Source organism: Nyctereutes procyonoides, unplaced genomic scaffold (genome assembly GCF_905146905.1).
Source record: "Nyctereutes procyonoides isolate TBG_1078 unplaced genomic scaffold, NYPRO_anot_genome, whole genome shotgun sequence".
NCBI lineage: Eukaryota > Metazoa > Chordata > Mammalia > Carnivora > Canidae > Nyctereutes > Nyctereutes procyonoides.
In genome coordinates this window covers 16,066,309-16,087,762 of record NW_026575134.1, presented here as the reverse complement: position 1 = coordinate 16,087,762, position 21,454 = coordinate 16,066,309, and the positions used below count along the sequence as shown (strand labels likewise).

The 21,454-nt window shown below is 37.6% G+C and overlaps 1 protein-coding gene across 1 annotated transcript in view; it reads right to left on the bottom strand.

The window, feature by feature from the left end:
* Positions 1–21,454, bottom strand: part of RELN (reelin) — a 479,257-nt gene that overhangs the window by 413,505 nt on the left and 44,298 nt on the right. The window contains exon 2 of the mRNA XM_055301120.1: positions 86–196. Within this exon, the coding sequence (XP_055157095.1) occupies positions 86–196 (111 nt within the window). The remainder of the gene's footprint in view (positions 1–85; positions 197–21,454) is intronic.

Sequence of the window (21,454 nt, the reverse complement as noted above, 5' to 3'; positions counted from 1 at the left end):
TTAAAATGGATGTTTCAAAAAAAAATAAGGCCTATAACTGTTTAAACACTGACAATTATTGATTTTTTATGTCAGGAAAGCTTACCAAATCCAAACGCATTGGAACCTCCAATGCTCTGTGAAGCCTGAACGCTTGTAGATGTGTATAGTCCTGTCACCAGCAAGCCATCAAAGAAGGTACTCGTTGAAATTGTCACTGAAATACAGGGAGGGAAAAAGAAAAGAAACCCCAATTAATACAGAGTACAGAGATACATTCCTAAAGAGTTCAACATTGTCAAAACAATTTTTACTCATTATTAAAAAATTATTCTTATACTATTAGTAGTTACTGTTTTTTTTTTATATTTGGAATTACTGAGGAGCAAAAAGAAGCTCAGAACTCCAAAATCTGTAATTGTTAGTCCTAAATTTAGTACATGAGATTTTTCTGCATTCATTTACACGTTCCCCAGCTATATGCAAAATCATCGGAAAATAATATAGTATTGAATAGTTAGCTTCCCCACCTCCACCACCACCCCTGAAGGCAGTCAAAGGCATTGCTGGAGTTTTGGCATTGTGATTAAACACTTCTTCTTCTTCTTTTTTTTGTTAAGTATCCCATACTGTGGGAAACAATCTTACATCGGCTGGAAGAAGAACAATAAGATGCACTGTATTTCTTATTGTATCTACATTTCATAGATGAATCCCCTGAAGTTTTTCAACAAAAGCAGACTAATTTGCATGAAGACGGTTAGCCTTTTTCCTTTTGAGAACAAAAAAGGAAGACCACTGCAGGCTTTAAGTTTCAGAACAAAGTCTGCAAGAGGAGTCCAAATAGTTTCATAACCAGAAAACCAGGATGTTCCTGGGGAAAAAAAAGGGTCAAATACAATGTATCTGTATGCCACTCAGGTTTGGCTTCTTAAAATTTTATCTTGCTCACCACCCTAAAATAATGATTATAATTTCCTCCTTGACATAACATTTTCTCCTGCATCGGTTTTACAATATTAAGATGATGCCATTTGTAGGAAGCAGCCAGGAAAAGGTAATATTACTCTGGTAGTGCACAGTGCAAGACTATTATCATGCTTGGTGGCAGTAAGGGGAATGGCCAGAGTCACATTAACTTTGATGGGAATGTTTAAATTAAACTCCAGGAAATCCAGTGAATAGAGCTGAATGGTTTGAAATACTCATATTATAAAGCGTAAAACAAGATTCATAGATCAATAGAATGGCCTGACATCTTGCTACCCTCACAATGGCATTGGATATTGGAGTAAATCACCTTCACATCTTTTAATGATAGCTAATATTTTGACTGCCAGCATGTAAAACACTCAGCTGGGCACTGAGCTAAGTAGTTACTATGTATTATTTCATTATCAAAACATTTCTATAAAAGGGGTACTGTTACTGTTCCTGAGATACAAATGAGGAATTTGTGGCACAGAGCAATTCAGAACCTTGCTCGGGACCATATGACATCATCTAAACATGTTTGATGCTGATTACCTGGCCATCTCTCATGTTCTCTCTGCCTGCACACTGCCCCCCCCCCATGCCCCAGATCTTACAGAAGCCAAGTGACATGGGCAAACCCTTGTTTAATTACCTATTTCCCAGATTATTCACATGCACGAGGAGTATTTGAAGAAAAGGAAAGTAAAAGCTGCAGGACTCAGTGTCACTGGTATTAGAGAGGAAGGGGACTAAGGGTGGCCAGGACATGGTGGATGGAGCACAAGGCTGGGGAAGGGACAAGATCTGGGAATCAGGTACTCATCTGCTACTATCCGTTCTTGAGCAAAACCATTTCATCTCTTAGAGTCTCAGTTTCCCCATTTATGGAATCACACCCTAATCATCAGCCCCCTGTCTTGTCTACCCCAGATTCCCCCAGTTGATTTTACCACTGCCTCCACCCATCGGTTCAATGAGTCATCTTGGCCGAGGTAAAAAGTGGCTAAACAGTTTCTACGTCCCCATCTAGTGGGGTTTAGAATTAAGTTGCTTTCTGTTAAATTAGCTAAACTAGCCACTGGACTGTAATGCAGTGTCTCAGGCTGCCCTTCCCAGCAAACCAGACCCAGTCTGCAGTGTTTCACTGTGAAGCTCTGCCTTGCTTTCCTTCTGAAGAACTGAAGTCCTGTACAGAACTCCTGACGTTGGCTGAAGACATAGCTGATCACTGGGCTGCCCACATCTGAGTCCTGCTGCCTGCCTGATTGTCCATCTAGCTTCCTCATCCACTACACTTCACTTCCAACCACAGTCTACATCAGGTCTCCGCTGTGACCTCAGCAGGCTAAGGATAAGTGGCATCTGAGCTTGTTATTAATTTGCCCTCTCTTCCAAAAGATATTCTGCTGAGTGTTAATTTAAAACAGAGGCTAAACACTCTTGGAGAAAGGGCTAAAAAAGAGGAGGACCATATATGACAGCTCTTGGCCATTCCTCCACTGCTGTCAGCTAGTCAGCTCTGGTCTCAAACAGCTCTGCATCTCCCAGCAAAACAAAAGCCCTGCTGGGTCTACCATGACAACTGATAAATTCCACTTGATAGCTTATACATATCTAGTGATATCTCAATATCTGGGACATGCACACTTAGAAAGCTGCCTGCATGGCCTGGGAATCACTGGGTATTGAGCACAACTAACATCTGCTGTGCCTTTCAGATGTCCACTGAGGCTATTAATCCCTTGCTAGGCCTGCCCTCATCTGCCACCAAGTGCCTCTCCAGACCCAGAGGATGACGCAAATTCTGATCTTAATGCCTCCACATACCACAATGCCTGCTTCAGAGCAATTCTTTTCTTTACATAGATTCTTGGGTGCTGAAACAGCAAAGTCTAGTGGAAACATCCCAAGAATAAGAGGATTGGAACTTATTACCAACAATAATGTGCAGTGTCAGATTGAGCAAGCATTTCTCCCTGCTTGATTCTATTCCTAGTAGTAATGAGATGAATACTGATTATTTGGTAACCTCATGGCTAGGTGAACAAATCACTTCTAAATACTGAGTATCTTAGAAAACAAAATTGAATTACTGAGAAAAAAATTTACTCTTAGAGTCTCTTGGCTTTAAAATGCTATACATAAACTGACTACTCCCAAATTTCAGTTTCCTGTCCAGATCTCTATACATCTTTATATATTCCCCAGATATATATCAAGATGCTGCTCAACATCCCCACTTGGATGTTCAAGAGACATCTCAGCCTTAATATAACCAAAACTGAATGCCCACCTCATCCCTCAAACCTGATTCTCCTACAGCCTTCACCAAATCAGTTGTTGGCAGCTCCATCTTTCCTGCTGAGTCAACTTTGGAGTCACCTTCTCCCATACTTGGCATCTAGCCCATCAGTAAATCCTATCAGCTCTGCCTTCAGAACATATCCAGAATCTGACCACTTACTACCCTATTCTAAGCTGCCATCATCTCTTACATGGTTTACTGCATTAGACCTCAGTCTGGTCTTCCTGGTTGTACCTCCTCTCTCTAGAGTCTATTCTCAGTGTAAGAGTCAGAGGAATTCTTTAGAACATGCATTGGATCATGTCACTCCTCTGCTTACAACTTCCCTGCTAGGTCAATGTCAAAGTCTTCCCAGTGGCCTACAAAGTCCTATGTGACCTGCCTCCATTTCCTCTCTGTCCTCATCTCCTTCGGCTCTCCCCCTGGCTCACCCCACTCCAGGCACACTAGCCTCCTTGTTGCCCAGTCTTTGCACCAACACATTCTTCTGCCTTGGACTCTCCTCCTTCAGATTATCAGGTAATTATGACCTTCCAGCATATTATACTCATACATTCACTCACAAAGGTTTTTTATTATGTTTATTGTCAATTCTTATTCTGTAGAATGTGAACTCCATCAAGGCAAATATCTTAAGTGTTTTGTTCAGTAGTACATCTCAAGCATTTGGAATAACTCCTGACATTTATTGGGTGTTTAATAAATATTTATTGGAATATTTATTAATAGCTCCTTCATACAAAAAATGGCACAAGGATGTCTTCTCTTCAACTTGTTTCCAGAGGAAAAGTATGTCGTGAATCCTTGACTTTATATGTCAAATGAATCCCACTTGGAAAAGCCACATGGAAAACAAAGACAGAAAAGTCGGCCATTCATATATTTAAAATGTTTTCAGAATGTAAAATGGTAAGTGCAGAGACCAAGAGATCAATCGAAGACATTTGTAAAAACAAAAAAAGGCAGATCACCTTACATTCATCATACATCCTTACAGGCTATATGTTTACATAAATTACCTAAAGGAAGAGTTCCCTATTAGAAACTAATTGAATATATTTGCTAGAGTTGGGAGTTTAAAGTTATTTTCCAGGGGGAAAAGAAATGATATTTAGCATTTGAAAAACTGCTGTCTTGACAAGCATTCCTTCTCCTTCTTTAAACAGATGTAATGCATAATCCATATGTGAACTGGTAATCAGTTCTTTTTTCTTAAGAAAGAGGAAATGTTGCCCAGACTCTTATGGGCTATGAGACATAGCTTTCCAATCACCATGTTCCCTTTTACTCCAGAAGACAACAGGTCCAATTTCTGCATTTGAAAAAACATCTGACACAGTTTGGATGCCCTGATAGCTTTCAGGAAACTTCAGAATGAGTGCATCCTGCATGCTTCTACTGACGAGAGCACCAGCAGTGAACACATGAACAATCTGAGCAAGAGGCCGATTGCTCTACACCAAGGCATTCCAACTTTGAAACTACATCAGGAATACACATCTTTTTGTCCTTCATTTTCCCTTTCATCAACTGCTTCCACTTGTCTCTACCTGCAGCCTCTGAGGAGTCTCTTTAGGGTTTCCTAGACCAACAAACAAAAACCCTACAGAAACAATTGTAATTGAGGCACGGAGGCTGCTCTGGCTAGCTGTGCCTTACTGGGTGATTCTGCATCATCAGTCACTGTCAGTTTGATTTTTCACACCTAATAATTACCTTATCCTCTGATATTTTTCCTGGTTGCTTTCTATCAAGTTTCATCTGACCCCCAGTGTGCACTAGCCTGTATCCTTCCTATGTGCCCTGACTTGACTTTCATTCCTCTAATTCCCCTGGGACTCACCCTTCAAGCACTATCTGACCTTCTCCAATCCTAGCTCATCAGTTACATCCACAAACTGCTGCCATCCAGGCAACTGAAATAATCTTCTTGAAAGCAGAAGAGTGATCTATGATGAATTTTTTTTAAGTTTACCATATACACAGTACAAACGAGGCTCATGAGAGAAAAAAATTAAAGCTCGTATTGCTGAATGTAAAATTATGCTAATATATACATGAACTAGAAGGAAAATTTACAACTACATGAACTAGAAGGAAAATTTACAACTTTCATATTTTTTAAGTTGCTGGTTCAAAATGTTATAGCCCCACAACATAATTTAAAGTTTTTAAAACTAATGTCATTTGCAAATGTTTTCCTCTAAAAATATTTTCTGAAACTACCTTTGCGTTAAGTAGAAGTTTCAGTTAAAAGATATAAATTTGGACAGGGGAAAATTTTTTAGATCTGAACTACCTTTAAGATGAACAACTATTAGGTCTACCTGTATCTAATTGATACCAAACTAGCCCAGTTAATAGGCAAACCCTTCTTTCTCTTTCCAAGATTATGAGCCATGTGCTGTAATTAATAGTAACAAGATGGAAAACAAATAATATTTAGCAAGTATCAACTCACTTTAAAAGAAATTTATTATATAATATGAATAATTGCTGAATCTAGGTGCTAGTCTTTAAAATTTTGTTGTGCTCGTCTTTCAAATTTTGTTTCAGGGTGAACTAGGAGTGGCGGAAGGGGAGGTGGGCGGGGGAGTGGGTGTGACTGGGTGACAGGCACTGAGGGGGGCACTTGATGGGATGAGCACTGGGTGTTATTCTATATGTTGGCAAATTGAACACCAATAAAAAATAAATTCATATAAAAAATTTTGTTTCAGGGATGCCTGGGTGGCTCAGTCAGTTAAGCATCTGCCTTCAGCTCAAGTCATGACTGCAGGGTCCTGGGACTGAGCTCCACATTGGACTCCCTGTCCAGTGGGGAGTCTGCTTCTCCCTCTCTCTGCTCATGCTTTCTCTGTTTCTCTCAAAATAAATAAATATCTTAAAAAAATTTTGTTTCAGAAAAAATCCTATTTTAAAAGGAAAAGGAAGTTTATTATATTTACACATACTACAAATGCACTTAAGATGGGCAAATTAACCCAAACAGTAAAATGCAGGAGAAAGTACATAATATATTCAGACTTTAAGAACTAAGCAATATATATGGAAATATATGTATACTGCTATATATATATATGTATAGATATAGATATACATTAAACCTTTTATGAGCCAGGAACTATATTAGAACTATAATTTGGATTTTATTAGCTAGAAAAGCAAAAAAAAAAGATATTTAGAACTAGTTCCCCTATTAGCAAATGCTCATAAATTCTACTTGATATCCTATCAATTCCAGTTATTTTATAAAAATTGGAATATATCACCATCATAAGATAGTACCCACCAGTGATCCATTTTGGATACCAAAGGTTTATATCAAATCATCAAATGTTTTAATGATTTTAAATAGGTAAGCACCTACTTAAACACAGCAATCTGCCCTATTACCTACTTCTTTTATGGTTTCACAAATGTTTATCATAAATTTATAAAACCCTTCCCCAAAACATTATTTCCTTAGAGTCAATTTTTATATCTTTTATATTTTTGCGTTAAAATGCTGTACAAAGAACTAGCTACTTTAATCATAAAGGAATAAAAGCAATATCAACATTATGGATTGCAAGTAGAATTTTGAACTTACCAGTAGATTTTAGAGGAAAAATAAAGCCTATATATGATTACCAATAAACAGAAAGCAAATGTGTCTTTTTCAGATCACATCATTTCTTTGCTCAACAAATATCTTTAGCTTCCTATCGTCTATAGATTAGAATCCTGTCTTCAGTGTGGTTTCAAAGACCTACAGGTTTGATCATAACAGTTCTCTCCAGTCAAATTTCCCACTTTCAGCAAAAAATACCCTTTGACCCAGTTAAACTAGAACCTATTCATTACTTCCCTGTCTCCTTGTCTTTCTATACAGGGAGTCCTCACCTAGAATGACTTTCCCTGTTTCCTCTGGTTAAAATCCTCCCCATTCTTCAGGCACAGACCCAAATGCCATCTCTCTCACAAGGTCTCTTCTGATCTCCTGGAAAGGCCACCTCTCCCCGCTCAGTGACCCCACTGCTCTCATAAACTGTGGAACACTTGATGGTTCTCCACCTTCCACAGAGCTTGGCTTGGAGGAGGAGCTTAATCAACATTTATTGAATTCAACTCTACAGAAACACTGGTTACAACATAAAATAACATTAAAATAAAATGAAATATAACTGAGAATGTAGTATAGCTGATGAAACTAAAATTGTGATATCTAGCACCCCTCTTACAGAGAAAAAAGAACCGGCGTTACTCATAGAGGTCTATGAAAATGAAGGTTTCTCCTGAAAGGACACAAAACCTGAAAATCTGTACAGTATTTTAACATGGTACTCAAAAACCAGAAATGTCTGAGAACATTTTGATGGAATTTTACATTTAACCATAATAGTGTTTCTTTTGCACATGTGTACTTTATGTGTGAATATATACACACACACATATTTTATGTACAGACCAAATTAATCTTCCAATGATTTTGTCACTAAGACACCTTATGCCTTATCCTCACTCTGGAGTTAGTCAGCCATTTCCTCAAATAAGAAATAAGAAGGGATCAAAAGGCTGAGGAGGTTGTGCGTATCGCTCCCACATCTGTGTTAAATTGGCAATGAGCTCAGCTCCAGGAGTCAATGAATATGGATTGCTGGGCTGTGACAGCAGAATGAAAACATGATGTAGCGACACAATTCAATTCTTATCAGTGGCTCAGAGAGTACCTCTGTCTTGAAATGACTAATTACAGAGTCAGTTATTATCTATTAGAGCTTCTATTAACTGTTCCCAACAAGACCCTAATACCATCCTTGCAGAAAATCACTGTAAGATGAAAGTCTGGAAGAAAATAAATTTCAACATTTAATGCTGTTGCATTTCATCCTAAAGCCTCTGGCCTACAAACGCTCTATGGGCCATTAAATTTTGATCATTTCAAGCATATTCCATTACTATTTTATATAAAAGGCCTTTAATATGTGCAGAAAAGAAACATATTATATAATATACGAAATGATGTTACCATCTTTTTCAAGAGGACAAACATCAAAAGACAGCAAATAGCAAAAATGTTGAGATTAAGTATTAGTGATAGTGCAATGATTGCAGAGTTTCTTATTTTTATATATTTTGAAAAATACCAGCAGAACTAATATTGTCAATATTTTAAAAATGTTGCCACATTTTTGCCTTATGAACAGAAACTTGTTTGCCTTTTGAATGCAGAACAGATTAAATAGCCTGAGGAACAAACATATTACTCTAAAAATGAAATAAACTGAGTTTATTTGCTGCAGAATTTCATCAACATAGAGTGTTCAACTACTAGTTTTTCTTTAAAGTGCCCCTAGCTCTGGGTACCAAATAGAGACCATCTAAAAATACATTATAATTTAATTCAAAACCTCTATAAGCATGATCCCTGAACTACTTCTCATTACATACATTAAGTCCATTACAACATGATTTTACATAGCTTTCAAATATTAAGCCAGGCATTTCAATAATAACATCACCAAACCAACAATAGCTGAGAAAAAAAAAATTATCCCAGTAAATATTTAAAAGAAATGACTGGAGGCCAAGATCTCCAAGGGAGGACATGAATGCATAGCAGTAAACTGAATATGAAGATCTTAAAAAATCAGACCAGAAACAAATGGACTCTAGTCAGCCTTTTGTGAAGGGTAAGAAGAAGTCACACGTGTCCTACCTATTTATTCTAACAACTACCCAAAGCACAGTGCCTTGTGGCATGTGAAAGGTGGCTCTAAGAAATGGAAGCTGTGCTCCTCAAGCTAGATGGACTGGATTAAATACACCACCCTCCATCTCCTGGAGATCTTGAGAGAATGGCAGGGGCTTGACCTCCTCTTGGAAGGCAGTGGCATTACTGTACCCTCAAGCCCCAGGTACATGGGCCAGTTTCCCAGGAGCATGCCCAGCAGCCTGCTCTGTAGAATGCATTTAACCTGACATTTGCTGCACTAGTCATTATTACTGCCCTTTACTATTGGTATTATTACTCCTCTTTTTCATTTTATATGGATTTGTACTGTTCCTTGGGAGACAAAGGAAGCAGAAAGAATGGCCTCCAGGGAGGACTAAATGTGGTGTAATGGAGGACAAGGCTGATGATCAAAATAATAAGGTCAAAGAGCCCTGGATCAGCCCACCTCGGAAAGCAGGGAGAGAATGCCCTAGCACTCTCTCCCACCTCCCATCTACAACTGAAGGGAGATGAAAATTGTGACCAGTACAGGAGACTGATTGTATGCAAAATTTAATGATGGACTAAAGCATTCTCTAGAGTTTGTAAAAATGCTCTTTGCTGGCTGGAAGAGGGATCCAGCAGCTCCGTGGAAGCCTATTCCAACACGTTTATTATGGATTTAGAGATTCAGATGAACCATGCATAGTCTCCAAGTCTTCTCTTCTAGCAGCACCAGTAATAAAAGGAGAGCCACTGGGATTTTTTCCCTCTTTTTAAAATCATCTTGGGAGATGAAATGGGTGCAGTCAAATGTGTTTGTGAATTTATCATTTTAAAATTAAGCCCTCTGGAAGTAAGTTTAAATGACAGCCTTTGGTGAATGTAAAGTAAATCTGTTTCTCCAACCCTCCATATTGCCCTTCTGTTCTTTCCTCTCAGGGCTATCTGTCTGTCTCTCTCTTGCACATGCACACATGCACTCACACACTCACACATGCACACACTCAGCATTTCTGAATGCACTAACCTTTGGGATAAAATCTCACATATCTTATTCAGGTGAAATTCTGACCTGAGAGTTGGAGATGTATGCATCTCAGATGAGAATAAGCAACTCAGATGAGACCTGGAACGTTTTTGAAACCTGAAGATTGTCCAATCTATGCCTAAACACAGATTCCTTAACTAGTCATCTTAAATATAAAGAAGAAAAACATAACTCTACAATGCTCCACTCTACTACTAATACCAATTGCAGTTACAGTAATGATGTTTCTATCATCCACTTTTGACTTTCATAAGGTAATTCTGAATTTTAAAAAAATTCCTACAAATAATGATAAAATTATTTAGTTCCTAGAACCAAAAATATTTATTCTCCTCTTTACACTTTATTGTAATTTAGAGAACTGCAGTCAAGAATTACTGGTATTTGTGACTTATCTCTGGCCTTATTTTTCATATGTTACTTTCATATGAGGCTGGATGATACTCAAACATGAAAATTTCATATTGTTGGCCTTGCACTTGATAAATTATTAAAGTGATGTGAATGAATGTGGTGTTCAGGTTTTCAGCAATTTTTTTCCTTTTGTTCTTTTTTTTAAAGAAAAGACTACCTTGTCAATAACTTCACAACTTTTTACAATATAAGCCAAGACTAGCCTTAAAATAAAGAATTTTAGGAATTTAATACCCCTAGCCTTCTCAAAGGAGTCCTAAGAATTTTTTTCTTTGACACAAGGATTTTTTTTTTGACACAAGGATGTTAATTAAGCTTTTCTAGAATGAGAAAAATACACCTAGTTCTCATAACCATGTATGTAAATACGTTACATATAAATATATAAATACATTACAATAAAATGCACAGCTACCTAAAGAAAAAAACACTTGTGTAATTTTTTTCAATATAATTGGATGTTCAAAGATTTTACACAATCAAAAGGGCCTGTAATAGTTTTGTTTTCATTATACTTTCTTGGATTTTTTTTCTTTTTAATATGAATTGCCTCCCAATTCCTACAAAATGTGGTTTTACTGGGGGTAACTAAAGAAAATGTGAACTCATGTTAGCAAACCTCAAGATGACTCCTAGCAGTGACCCAAGCTGTTCAAGACATAAATATATGCTTTGTTTGTAGTTCTGTTTGTTTTGAAAATATATCATTACTATTTTCAAAATACTTTCATATTTGCAACAACTGTATACTTGTTCAAGAACATGCCCAAGGATGACACTCATGTGCATGTCATAAATTTCTACATGTTATGTGACAGAGACATATAGTATACATATTACATATATATCTGTTATGTTTGTAAACTAAGTCAACATTATTAGTAATTGTTAGAAATCCTGATAGACACAGTTATACTGAATATAACTGTAGAAATAATATTTTTTCAAAAAAGGGTTTTTCTATAGTATTCTCATTTGGCATCTCTGTATGTTCATTTAAATATACTTAACTAATTATAAGCAACTGTGCTAAAATCAAAGAATTCATTTAAATACATACTGAGTAAATTATACATATGGCATACATATGATTAAACTATAAAATTCTATAATTAACTTATATAGGACAAATAGAAAATTCTCATTTACTTTATGGTCAGATCTAATGTGTGTGTGGGTGTGTATCTTGCTCGACTCATTCACTGAGCAAATAGTAAGTGCTACTACTACTTGATACTGGTGACATAATGTGAACCATCTACATGTTTATAAAAATAACATTTGAATAATTGTTCTGTCCATTTTCAGAAGAATCTGTGTTCCATATTTCAAAATTCAATTCATAAAATCCAAAATTGCTAACACTAAAATTCACAAAATAATGTTTAATGAATGATGTGATGGAAATTTTCAGGGACAGACACAGCTAATTGCTCCTTTAATAAGCTACAACTAAATGCTCTTCCAAAATCTTTAGATAAGAATAATCGCTAAATAAGAATAGAACTTAAATGACATTTACATTGATAGATGGCATCTGTAGTTGATAAATTACTAAAAAGGAATAAATGCACTGCTAATTTTTATAACATCAAATTGTAATTACACATTTCTCCTATTTGTAAAATGGAAAATTTGCACTTTATATTTTACAACATGGCATTTAGTATGATGAATCTTAAAATCCTTCTTAAAATATCTTGCAGTTTAATATAAATTCACATTTTCAATATAACTATAAGACAATTTTTCCAAGGACACAGATAAAGAAAAACTTCAGGTAAGAATATTTATCAGGAAATGTCTTAAGACTTGGAATTATAGGAAAAAAACTGATTAGGTAAAAAAAAATTAAATGAAAGTAGTTTGCAAAGGACTAAACATGTTTTGTACCTGTGCTATTCCTTATTTTCTTGTACAGGATCTCTAAGTAAATTTTAATTTAGCCTTAGCATATTGTTGGTTTTGATTTGTTCATTTTTTAGAAAATTAATCTAAATTCTTAAGTTGAAGACTTTCCATAGACAACGAGAGTTGGATGAAAGGTAAACTTGCATACAGATACATTTTTATAAACGTACATTTTGTTTGCAAGTATTTGTATATGCCTATTTAAGTATTTCAAATAGAATTTAAAAATATCAGTTATGATATTTATTCAACACAGATGGACTCATAATCTACAAGTGCTAGCCCTGATAAATAAAATTATTACTTAAAATCAAATAATGAGTATTTGGTAGGACTATTAGCCAAACTAATTTCTCCCACAGATTATTTTACTTTTTCAACTAGAACTTTCAATCACCTAAAAAGATTATTAAAATTCAGATCCCTGGGTCTCCCCCTCTCCCTTTCACTCCCTTGGGGATTCTGATCCTGTAGATCAGATTGGGATAAAGATAAGGAACAGCATGTTTAACAGCATTCATCTTGGATAAATTTTGTGTAGGTGGTCCTGGGATAGACCAATTACAGTCACATGAAATGCTCCGATACCTCATGGAAAATAGAATTTCCAATGAAGGCTATCCATGGGACTAAAAATTATAATTGAATTGAGTTGAAACTACATTAGGAATTCCACTACACTAAAAAGCTACTTTGCCTTTTATTATACTGCAGTTTCCTCCTAGTGCAAATGATGTTTAACAAGATGAGGAAATAATGGGACACCTGTTCTTAGGAGACCTCATGCGTGCCAGCAAATTTTCTGTCACTGATGAGGACAGAAACAAATCCAGAATGAGGATGAGCAGCCAAGGTTGCAGTGGATTTGGGGAGCACACTGAAAGACCAATGTCAGAGCCTATGTTGACGTTTTTGGCAAACAAAGACCACTATAGGTCCTGACTGTGAATTAATGATAAAGAAAAGAAGCTAACTAATTCCTTAACTTGCAGATATGTCTTTACACAAGATGTACCCAAAGTTACACAGGTTATGAACTCAATACCAAAAAACAAAACAAAACAAAAGAAGTGGAGGTAAGGAGCTAAGATAAATTAGCATAGAATGCCTTGTAGAGAACCCTTTCTGGATGCTCTAGAACACCTCTTTTCTGATTGCTAGTAGAGGTCATTAGAATTTCTAGAATTTACTAATAAAGCAATGTAAAGCTAAATGGGCTGTGGTTGCTGGAATTTTTATCATCAGAAGTACTTGTATCACTTCTGCTATCTCTGAAACAGAAAAGGTGGCTCAGTAACAATGTGGTACATTTTTTCATCTCAGGGCTGGAGTGTCTAGGATCTCACTACTTTTCATCTACTTAGAGCTTCACCTCTCCTCTCATGTACTTGTGTTCTACATTTTTCATTTGGAATAAGCTTCTTGGTTGAGAAGGTGAAAACGAGATTTGGATGGTGAGACTTTTCCACCTCCTTCCGACAACATACACCTGTTTCCCATTATACATGATATTTATGTTCTATAAAGCCACCAGGGGGACGCCTGGGTGGTTCAGTGATTAAGCATCTGCCTTCGGCTCAGGGAATGATCCTGGAATCCCAGGATCAAGTCCCACATGAGGCTCCCTGCATGGGGCCTGCTTCTCCCTCTGCCTGCATCTCTGCCTCTCTTTCTCTCTGTATCTCTCATGAATAAATAAACAAAATCTCAAAAAAAAAAAAAAAGCCACCAGGAACACTAAGTCAGTGAATACTGAACCACTGCTCCTGGGGGACATACAGGACTAGGTTCCTTTCAGCCTCTGGTCACATTTTCATTTCATCATTACCTCACTTTGTTTCTGTTTAAAGACAACCTTATTTGATGTATATTATTGATTTGTTAACATTTAGATTAAGGCCAGCAGCATGCCTTAATACCTCATGCCTGAACAAAGCTTATATAACACATGTATTTTCTCTAAAATGCACATCACAGCTTTCAACACCCCAGTACTACCACTTGGGGACCACTGTAAACAGCAAAATCATCAAACACAGCATAATGTATAAACTTGTCTAATCACTGTGTTGTATACCTGAAACTAATATAGCATTGTGTGTCAATTATACTAAAAAAATAAAGTGAAAAATTAGCAATAATTAATTGCAAAATTAGCAATTTTGCTTTGAAATAAAAGCAAAATTATCAATAAAAAGCTCAAAAATGGAATGCAAAAGGTGTGCCACTAAATAGATGGTGACAAGGACACTTGTTTACAGCCTGAGTGCTGAAACAAGATGACAGAGCATTCAATCTTAGCCAGGAAAACGCACACACGACCACTCAAATGTTTCGCCTCTCTCTGAATGTCTGCAAGTGATTGCAAAAGCACCAGTTATTGATTTGAGGGGTTACAAATAAATTTCAGTAAGTGGTGGGGCACAAATACGGAACCTGTGAAAAATGAGGATAGCATCATCTGTGCCAAGCCAAAGGCCCCGCTCATTGCTTACTTCATGCCAAAGGTATGCATTTTCTAGGGCTGCCATAATAAGTACCACTGGGTGGGTTAAGCAACAGAAATTTATGTCCTCATAGTTCTGGAGGCTGGAAGTCCAAGATCAAGTTGTTGGCAGGTTTGGTTTCTTCTGAACTCTGCTAGTTGGCTGGTAGATGGGCTCCTTCTCACTATGTCCCCTTCTGTATACAGACATGTATGTCTGTGTCCAAATTTCCTCTTTGTATAATGACATCGGGCATGCTGTATTAGGGCCCACACAAAAGATCTCATTTTAAGTTACTTAACTCTTTAAAGGCCTCATGTCCAAATTCAGTCTCATTCTGATGTCCTGGGAGTCAGGTCTTCCACATATTGACTGCGAGGGGTACACAATTCAGCCCCATAGCACCACTGATGCCTTCTAGCACACATAACTTCTCTCCGACTTCAGTGCATTGCTGGCTTGGACTTTCCAAAAACATTCCTCCTGTTATGCTTCTTCATTGTGTGTGTCTCTCCTTTTTGCCTTTTTTCAATGGTCTTTGAAATCCAAGACGATAATGGCTGTCTTTGCTTTATTCCTCATTATAATGAGTTACAATTTATAATTAGAATTGACGGCTCTGAGGCCGCTGTCCCTCTTAGGTCTTATAAAATTCCCTTTGGAGCCTCTGCCCAAAGGATCAGACATGTTATACAGTTTCTCTGTGTCTTGAGTACTTATTATATTAGGAGGCATACTAAGAATTTCCTACAATTCTCTCCAGGCCTTCACAACCCACGTGTCTGGGCTTACATAGGGTTCCATGCTCCCGTAACTCCAAGAATGTGAATACACAGAAACAGCTTCAGGCCTTTGTTCTCATTATTCTCTCCACCAGAATTCCTTTTCTCTCTGTTTTTCCCTGTTGAAATCCCTCCAATTCTTCTAAGTCTCCCCTAAATGTTACCTCCTTCAGGCTGCTCTCTATAATTCTGATCACCAATTCCACAGTGTGGGGGTATTTTCCCATGCCACCAAGCAATTCTCTGACACCACACCAACCAGGTGTCCTGCAATTCAACTCAACTGTGACATTATCCATCCAGATAGGATCAGATCCCACATGTTAAAGGCTCAGTCCCACAAGACTGCTCCCCACTTCAGATGCCTATCCTAAATCCAAGTTGTTGCCTGTGCTTCTGGCCAAAGTACATATCCAAGCCCTATATATCCAACGTTCCCACAAATCTCTTCTTTGACTTCAGTTTATTTGCTGAAAGTGGCTCACAGAGCTCATTTTACTTACTAGGTTATAGGTTTATTACAAAGGATACTAAAGGATACAAATCAAGAGTCAGATGGAAGAAATGCACAGGGTGGGTTATTTGGGAAGGCGTGTGGAACGCCCATGCTTTCTAGGCATACCACTCTCCCTGAATCTCCATGTGTTAACCAAATGGACACTCTTAGAACCCCACCCTTCTGAGTTTTTAAAGAGGCTTCGTTATATAGGCACGATAGATGAAATCACAGGCCATGGGTAAATGAACTCTATCTCCAGCCCCATAGTTCTCCCCAGAAGTTAGGGGGATGGAACTGAAAGTTCCAACCTTCTAATCTTATGGTTGCCCTACTGGCAACTAGCCTCCATCCTTACGTGTCTTCCAAAAGTCACCTCATTAAATTAACAAAACACATCTTCATCACTCTCATAACCTAGGAAGTTCCAAAGGTCTCAGGAGCTCTGTGCCAGAGAGAGGGATGAAGACCAAGTATCTATTTCTGATTATAACGCACACCATATCATACTCCCTTCCCATTCGAGCCTTCATTCTTCCTCCCAAGAGCTACAATCACTCAACTATATGAAACTTAACATCTCCTAACCTTAAAGTATTGTGTGTGTACATGTGACATTCCTTGGTAGGTTATAATCTTCTTGGAACTACTAGCAATGCCTTATTCATCATATCCCCACACCACTGAGCATAGCATCTAATAAATTAATACCAAGTATTCTTTGGTGGGTTTTTTTTTATTACCAAGTGTTTTTTAAATGAATGTGCTCTGCTTTCAGTAGAATTTGAATTTGAATTAGGTGAACACAGTTACAGTCCCTCATGACTACTCTATCTTGTTTTTCTGCCTGCTATGAGAAAATCCTCTTCCATGTGCACCATCTGGCTAGCTGGTTTGTTGTTGATTCTCACAGGATATCATACTTCTGCCTCTTTCCTGATCCAAAAGTTCACCTCTTAGTCAGCACTACTCTCCTCCTTTTCACACACTCTCTCAGAAGTGGACCTTGAGGAAGGTAGAGGGAACATCAGCACAGAAGTGAAAGAAGTCATAGAGCCAAGAGAAAGTACAATACAAAGCAGGCTACCATCAATCCTGTGGGAAAACTTTAGGAAATAGTGTAAAATACTTGCCTCAAAATTACCTCCCTTCAGGATGAAGGGAGCTGGGGTATTAATACGCTGATTCCCATCTTGCCGTGGTGGGAGATGCTAGTGTGAGAGTTTATTCCTGCCTGGAGGGAACACGGAAAGGAGCAGAGTAACCCAACAGAAAAGGTCCTCTGGCTCAGGGATGCAGATATTGTGTTAGAAGGGTGCCGGAACACAATGAAATGGCAGGCTCAAGGTTATGGGCACTGGTGTGCAGTTAAATGTGTAACAACTGCCTCTCTGGAGCAATGTGTAACACTACAAATTCCCACTATGACTGATTCAAGGCACCAGCTGCTAGCTCACTGAACACTGAGTTATGAAGAGAACCACAGCATACATTATTATTTCACCATAGGATATTTCCCCCATAAAGATATAAGAAACATAAATAATAGTAAGATGTAGCATAACAATTAGGAAGTGATGAGTTCATCACTTTTGTCTTAATATAATTTACTTATTGGTAACTTTACATAATTTAATTCTTAATAATCACTGTGTTTAACAACTGGCTCATGGAATTCCTGAAAATTTAACAAATGGCATTTGTGAGCTGATTGGATATGGGGGCAGGAGGCACTAAGGTATCAGTTGCACAATCTGTTCTTTTTGAACAAAACATATCCATCCTTTCTATGCTATATTCTAACCATGTATTTTATTCTACCTGTGGGGCAATGAGCAGAATTGTTTAAAACCCCAAGTGCCTGTGGTCTGGAAACTAGCTGGAAGTGGGTCCTCCAGCTAGGAGGAGGATGTACCCAAACTTAGCTTCCCATAGAATTGGGGGGAGCTTTCTTCCCCACTGGGGGCCACAATACTCCATGGGCCCCAAGGTTTCCAGAGGCTGGGCAGGCGACTTTCCAGACAACTCTTGATTTCAGACTGCCTGGCCGGAAGCAGACTGATTATTCCTCCACTTACAAGACTTTTTTTTTCACTTGCTCTATAAAAAGGGAGAACCACTAGGGGAAAGGAGGGACCCTCCGCTGAAACACAAACCTACACCAAGGGTTCCACACCCCCCTAGTCCCTGCCCACCTCTCCTTGGCATGATGAGACACAGCATAAAGCTCCTATTTGTAGATGCTTGTTTTTTACGTTTTCCCAACAATCCTTACTTATTAATCCACACCACAACATGGTGGAATTTGTCCCAAACTCTTTCAAAACTAATGGCGACCCACCTTGCAAGATACCTCCAAATCCCCACAACAGCTAGGAAATAAGTTATTATCTTGTATTAAAATTTCATATTCACTCTGTGTATTTTTTCCTCTGTGATTCTTTCTACTTCACACCTGGTATCCTATAGAATATCTTATGGGGAGTTTTTTGTTTGTTTGTTTTTCAGATTTATGTAGGCATTTGTTTCCCACTTTCTCATATTCAGTGAGAATCACATGCCTGTTAGGCACATTATTTCTTGTCTTCATGAGATATAGTTTATCCTTTGCCAGGAGTCCATTATTCTCGCAGCTTAAGCCATAGGCAGAAACCCAAATCCTGTTTTTCAATACTTATCTATGTAGCCAGATGATTATATGCTATATTATCCTTTCACTTCTAAATACAGCTTCAAAAGACAGTCCAGCTTCCCAGCCTTAGAACCACAACTTCTGGAGGTGACATGGAAGGCCCATGTAATCACTGTGTCCGTCAAGACCCTGGAACTAGAATATATTGCACTGACGGACATCAGCACCTCCTCTGTTGCTAGGCAACTACGCTGACCAGCAGCACATGTGTGCTCCTGTTATTCCACCTGGTGGTGGTGGTAGCACTTATATCCTGGCTCTGAGATCAGAACGGCTGGCAACAGCAGGAGAGGATATGTCAGTAACTTGGGACTCCCATTAATAGATAGACATAAAGGGATCTCAGGATGGCAGTGATTAAGAATGTTCGCCTCCTCTGCTCCTGCACAGAATCACCACCTTTGAGGAAGCAACTATACTGGGAGAGGACCCAAACAGACCAGCATTTTAACCTATAGACTTACCTAACCCTTTAAACATATAACAACCATTGGCTGAAATCCAGAGCTACGTACGTCTCTAATCACACAAGAAGGAAAAAGCCATCACCATGACTTGCTTATTTCTCCAGCACAAAAGAGTGATTGGTAAATGTTTGTTTATAAGTAAATGAAATTTCTCTGCATCCTAAGTATTTATGCTAAACGTCATTCCAGTTTTCCTAATTCCTGGGTTTTTAGTTATTGTTCTTTGCCTCAAATCTGTTTTTGGAAGCAGATGGCAGGTATATAACAAATTAAATAAATATATGAAAATGTCTAAAGAAGTGGGCACCTAATTAACCAATTAACTAGAAATCAGAAAACCTGGCTTCTAAACCCTGTTCATACTAACTTTACTAGGAAGATGAATATTTGTTCTTAAAATGTGATTAGAGAGTTTGCAAATTGGGGCACCTGCAAGCCAACTATTGCTATGGATGTTTCATTAGGATAGCACGGGGTTTGAATAAACTTGAACTCAATGCTTTTAGGTGGGGCCAAACTCTCTAGTTTCCATAGTCACCATCACTTCCTACTGTCTTGTCTGGGATAATTTCACAGAACATAGGTTCTGTTGGCCCTGGAAGGTATTTGGGTTTGAGAATTTAAAAGACTATATATAATCTCTAAGGTCCCTTCCAACTGTAAAAGTCATCTGTGCCTGTACTGTTATGTGTATGAAGTAGATACTTATGAAATAATAGAGGGGAACTAGATTTGGTTGATATCAAAATGTAGAGCAAAGAATAAACAACGGGGAGGGGGTACCTGGGTGGCTCAGTTGACTGAGTGTTCATCTCTTGATTTAGGCTCAAGTCATGATTTCAGGGTTCTGGGATCAAGCCCCCAGTCAGGCTCCATGCTTGGCATGAAGTCTGATTGGGATTCTCTCTCTCCCTTTGCCCATCCCCCTGCTTGTGCTCTCTTTCTCTCTCTCAAAATGAATAAACAAAGTATTTTTTGGAAAAAAAGAAAAAACAACAGGTTAAGTTCAAAGTTAACATCCAGATATTCAGAGCTGCAGAGAATATTCTGGCAAATTTATTCCCAAAAAAGACAAAAATAGCTTAATGCTTATAACATCTGGAGATCAGAATTTTAACACAGGGATTAAAACATACTTGTTAAAATGGCCCCATCCTAATAGGCTCAGACCTGCAGGTTATTTGTCCATATTACATAAAACACTGCAATCTGCCAGTTCTGGTAGACTCAGCTCAGGAACCAGGCTCAGGATAGAACCAGAAGCAAATGAAGATGCATTTGGCAATGAAAAACAGACCTCTCACATTACTGATATTGATCCTCACTTTTCTGAATGAATTGTTTGTTCTTTTCTTAAAATTCCACCACCTCCATGCAAAAGCTACTTCAAAAAATACCAGTTCCTGAAATTTTTAAAGATCCCTATATTTTATGTCTCCCCAATATAACAAAAAATCCAATATATCTTTAAAGCCTGAAAAACAACCTATCATAACTCCTCCATATACCGAGCAGCTAACTATAGTCTTTGATATGTATCATGTATCATTTTAATTCCAATTTTATTTACAATCCTTCTTAAATTTCAGGGGAAAAAAAACACAAATTTTTCTCTAAAACAGTTGTTTTCCCTAAAACAGATTTTTCTCTAAAGCAGCATGCTTTGAAAAAGTGATTGTAAAAGGAAAACTTATTTTGTCACTTTCCCAAACTTTTAAGGAGCTTAAAAAAATTCTCTTTAAGTTTTACTGGCTGTTATATCCCAAAGAAAATGTTTGAAATTGAATAAGGTATAACTTTATATTTTAATTTCTACATACAATTTCTACATACAAGAAAAAGAAAAATAAACTAACTTGCCCAATAACATACAAAAGCATAATAATAATATCACTAATAATCAAGAAAAATTCAAACAGTTGTCAGATATTAATTTGTAACTATCAAAAAGGCAAAGTTACACACACATATGCTTGCGCGCACACACACATACACACACACAGAAAACCCAGTACTGGAATATGGCCACTCATAAAGTCTGGTGAATTTTGGTATAGTCATTTTTTAGAGTAATTTGTTAATATGTATCAAGAGCTATAAGATATTCACATACTTTGATCTGGTAATTACACTTCGAAAAATGTATCCTTAAAAAATAATCAAAAATGCAGCCAGAGATTTATGTTCAATACTACAGT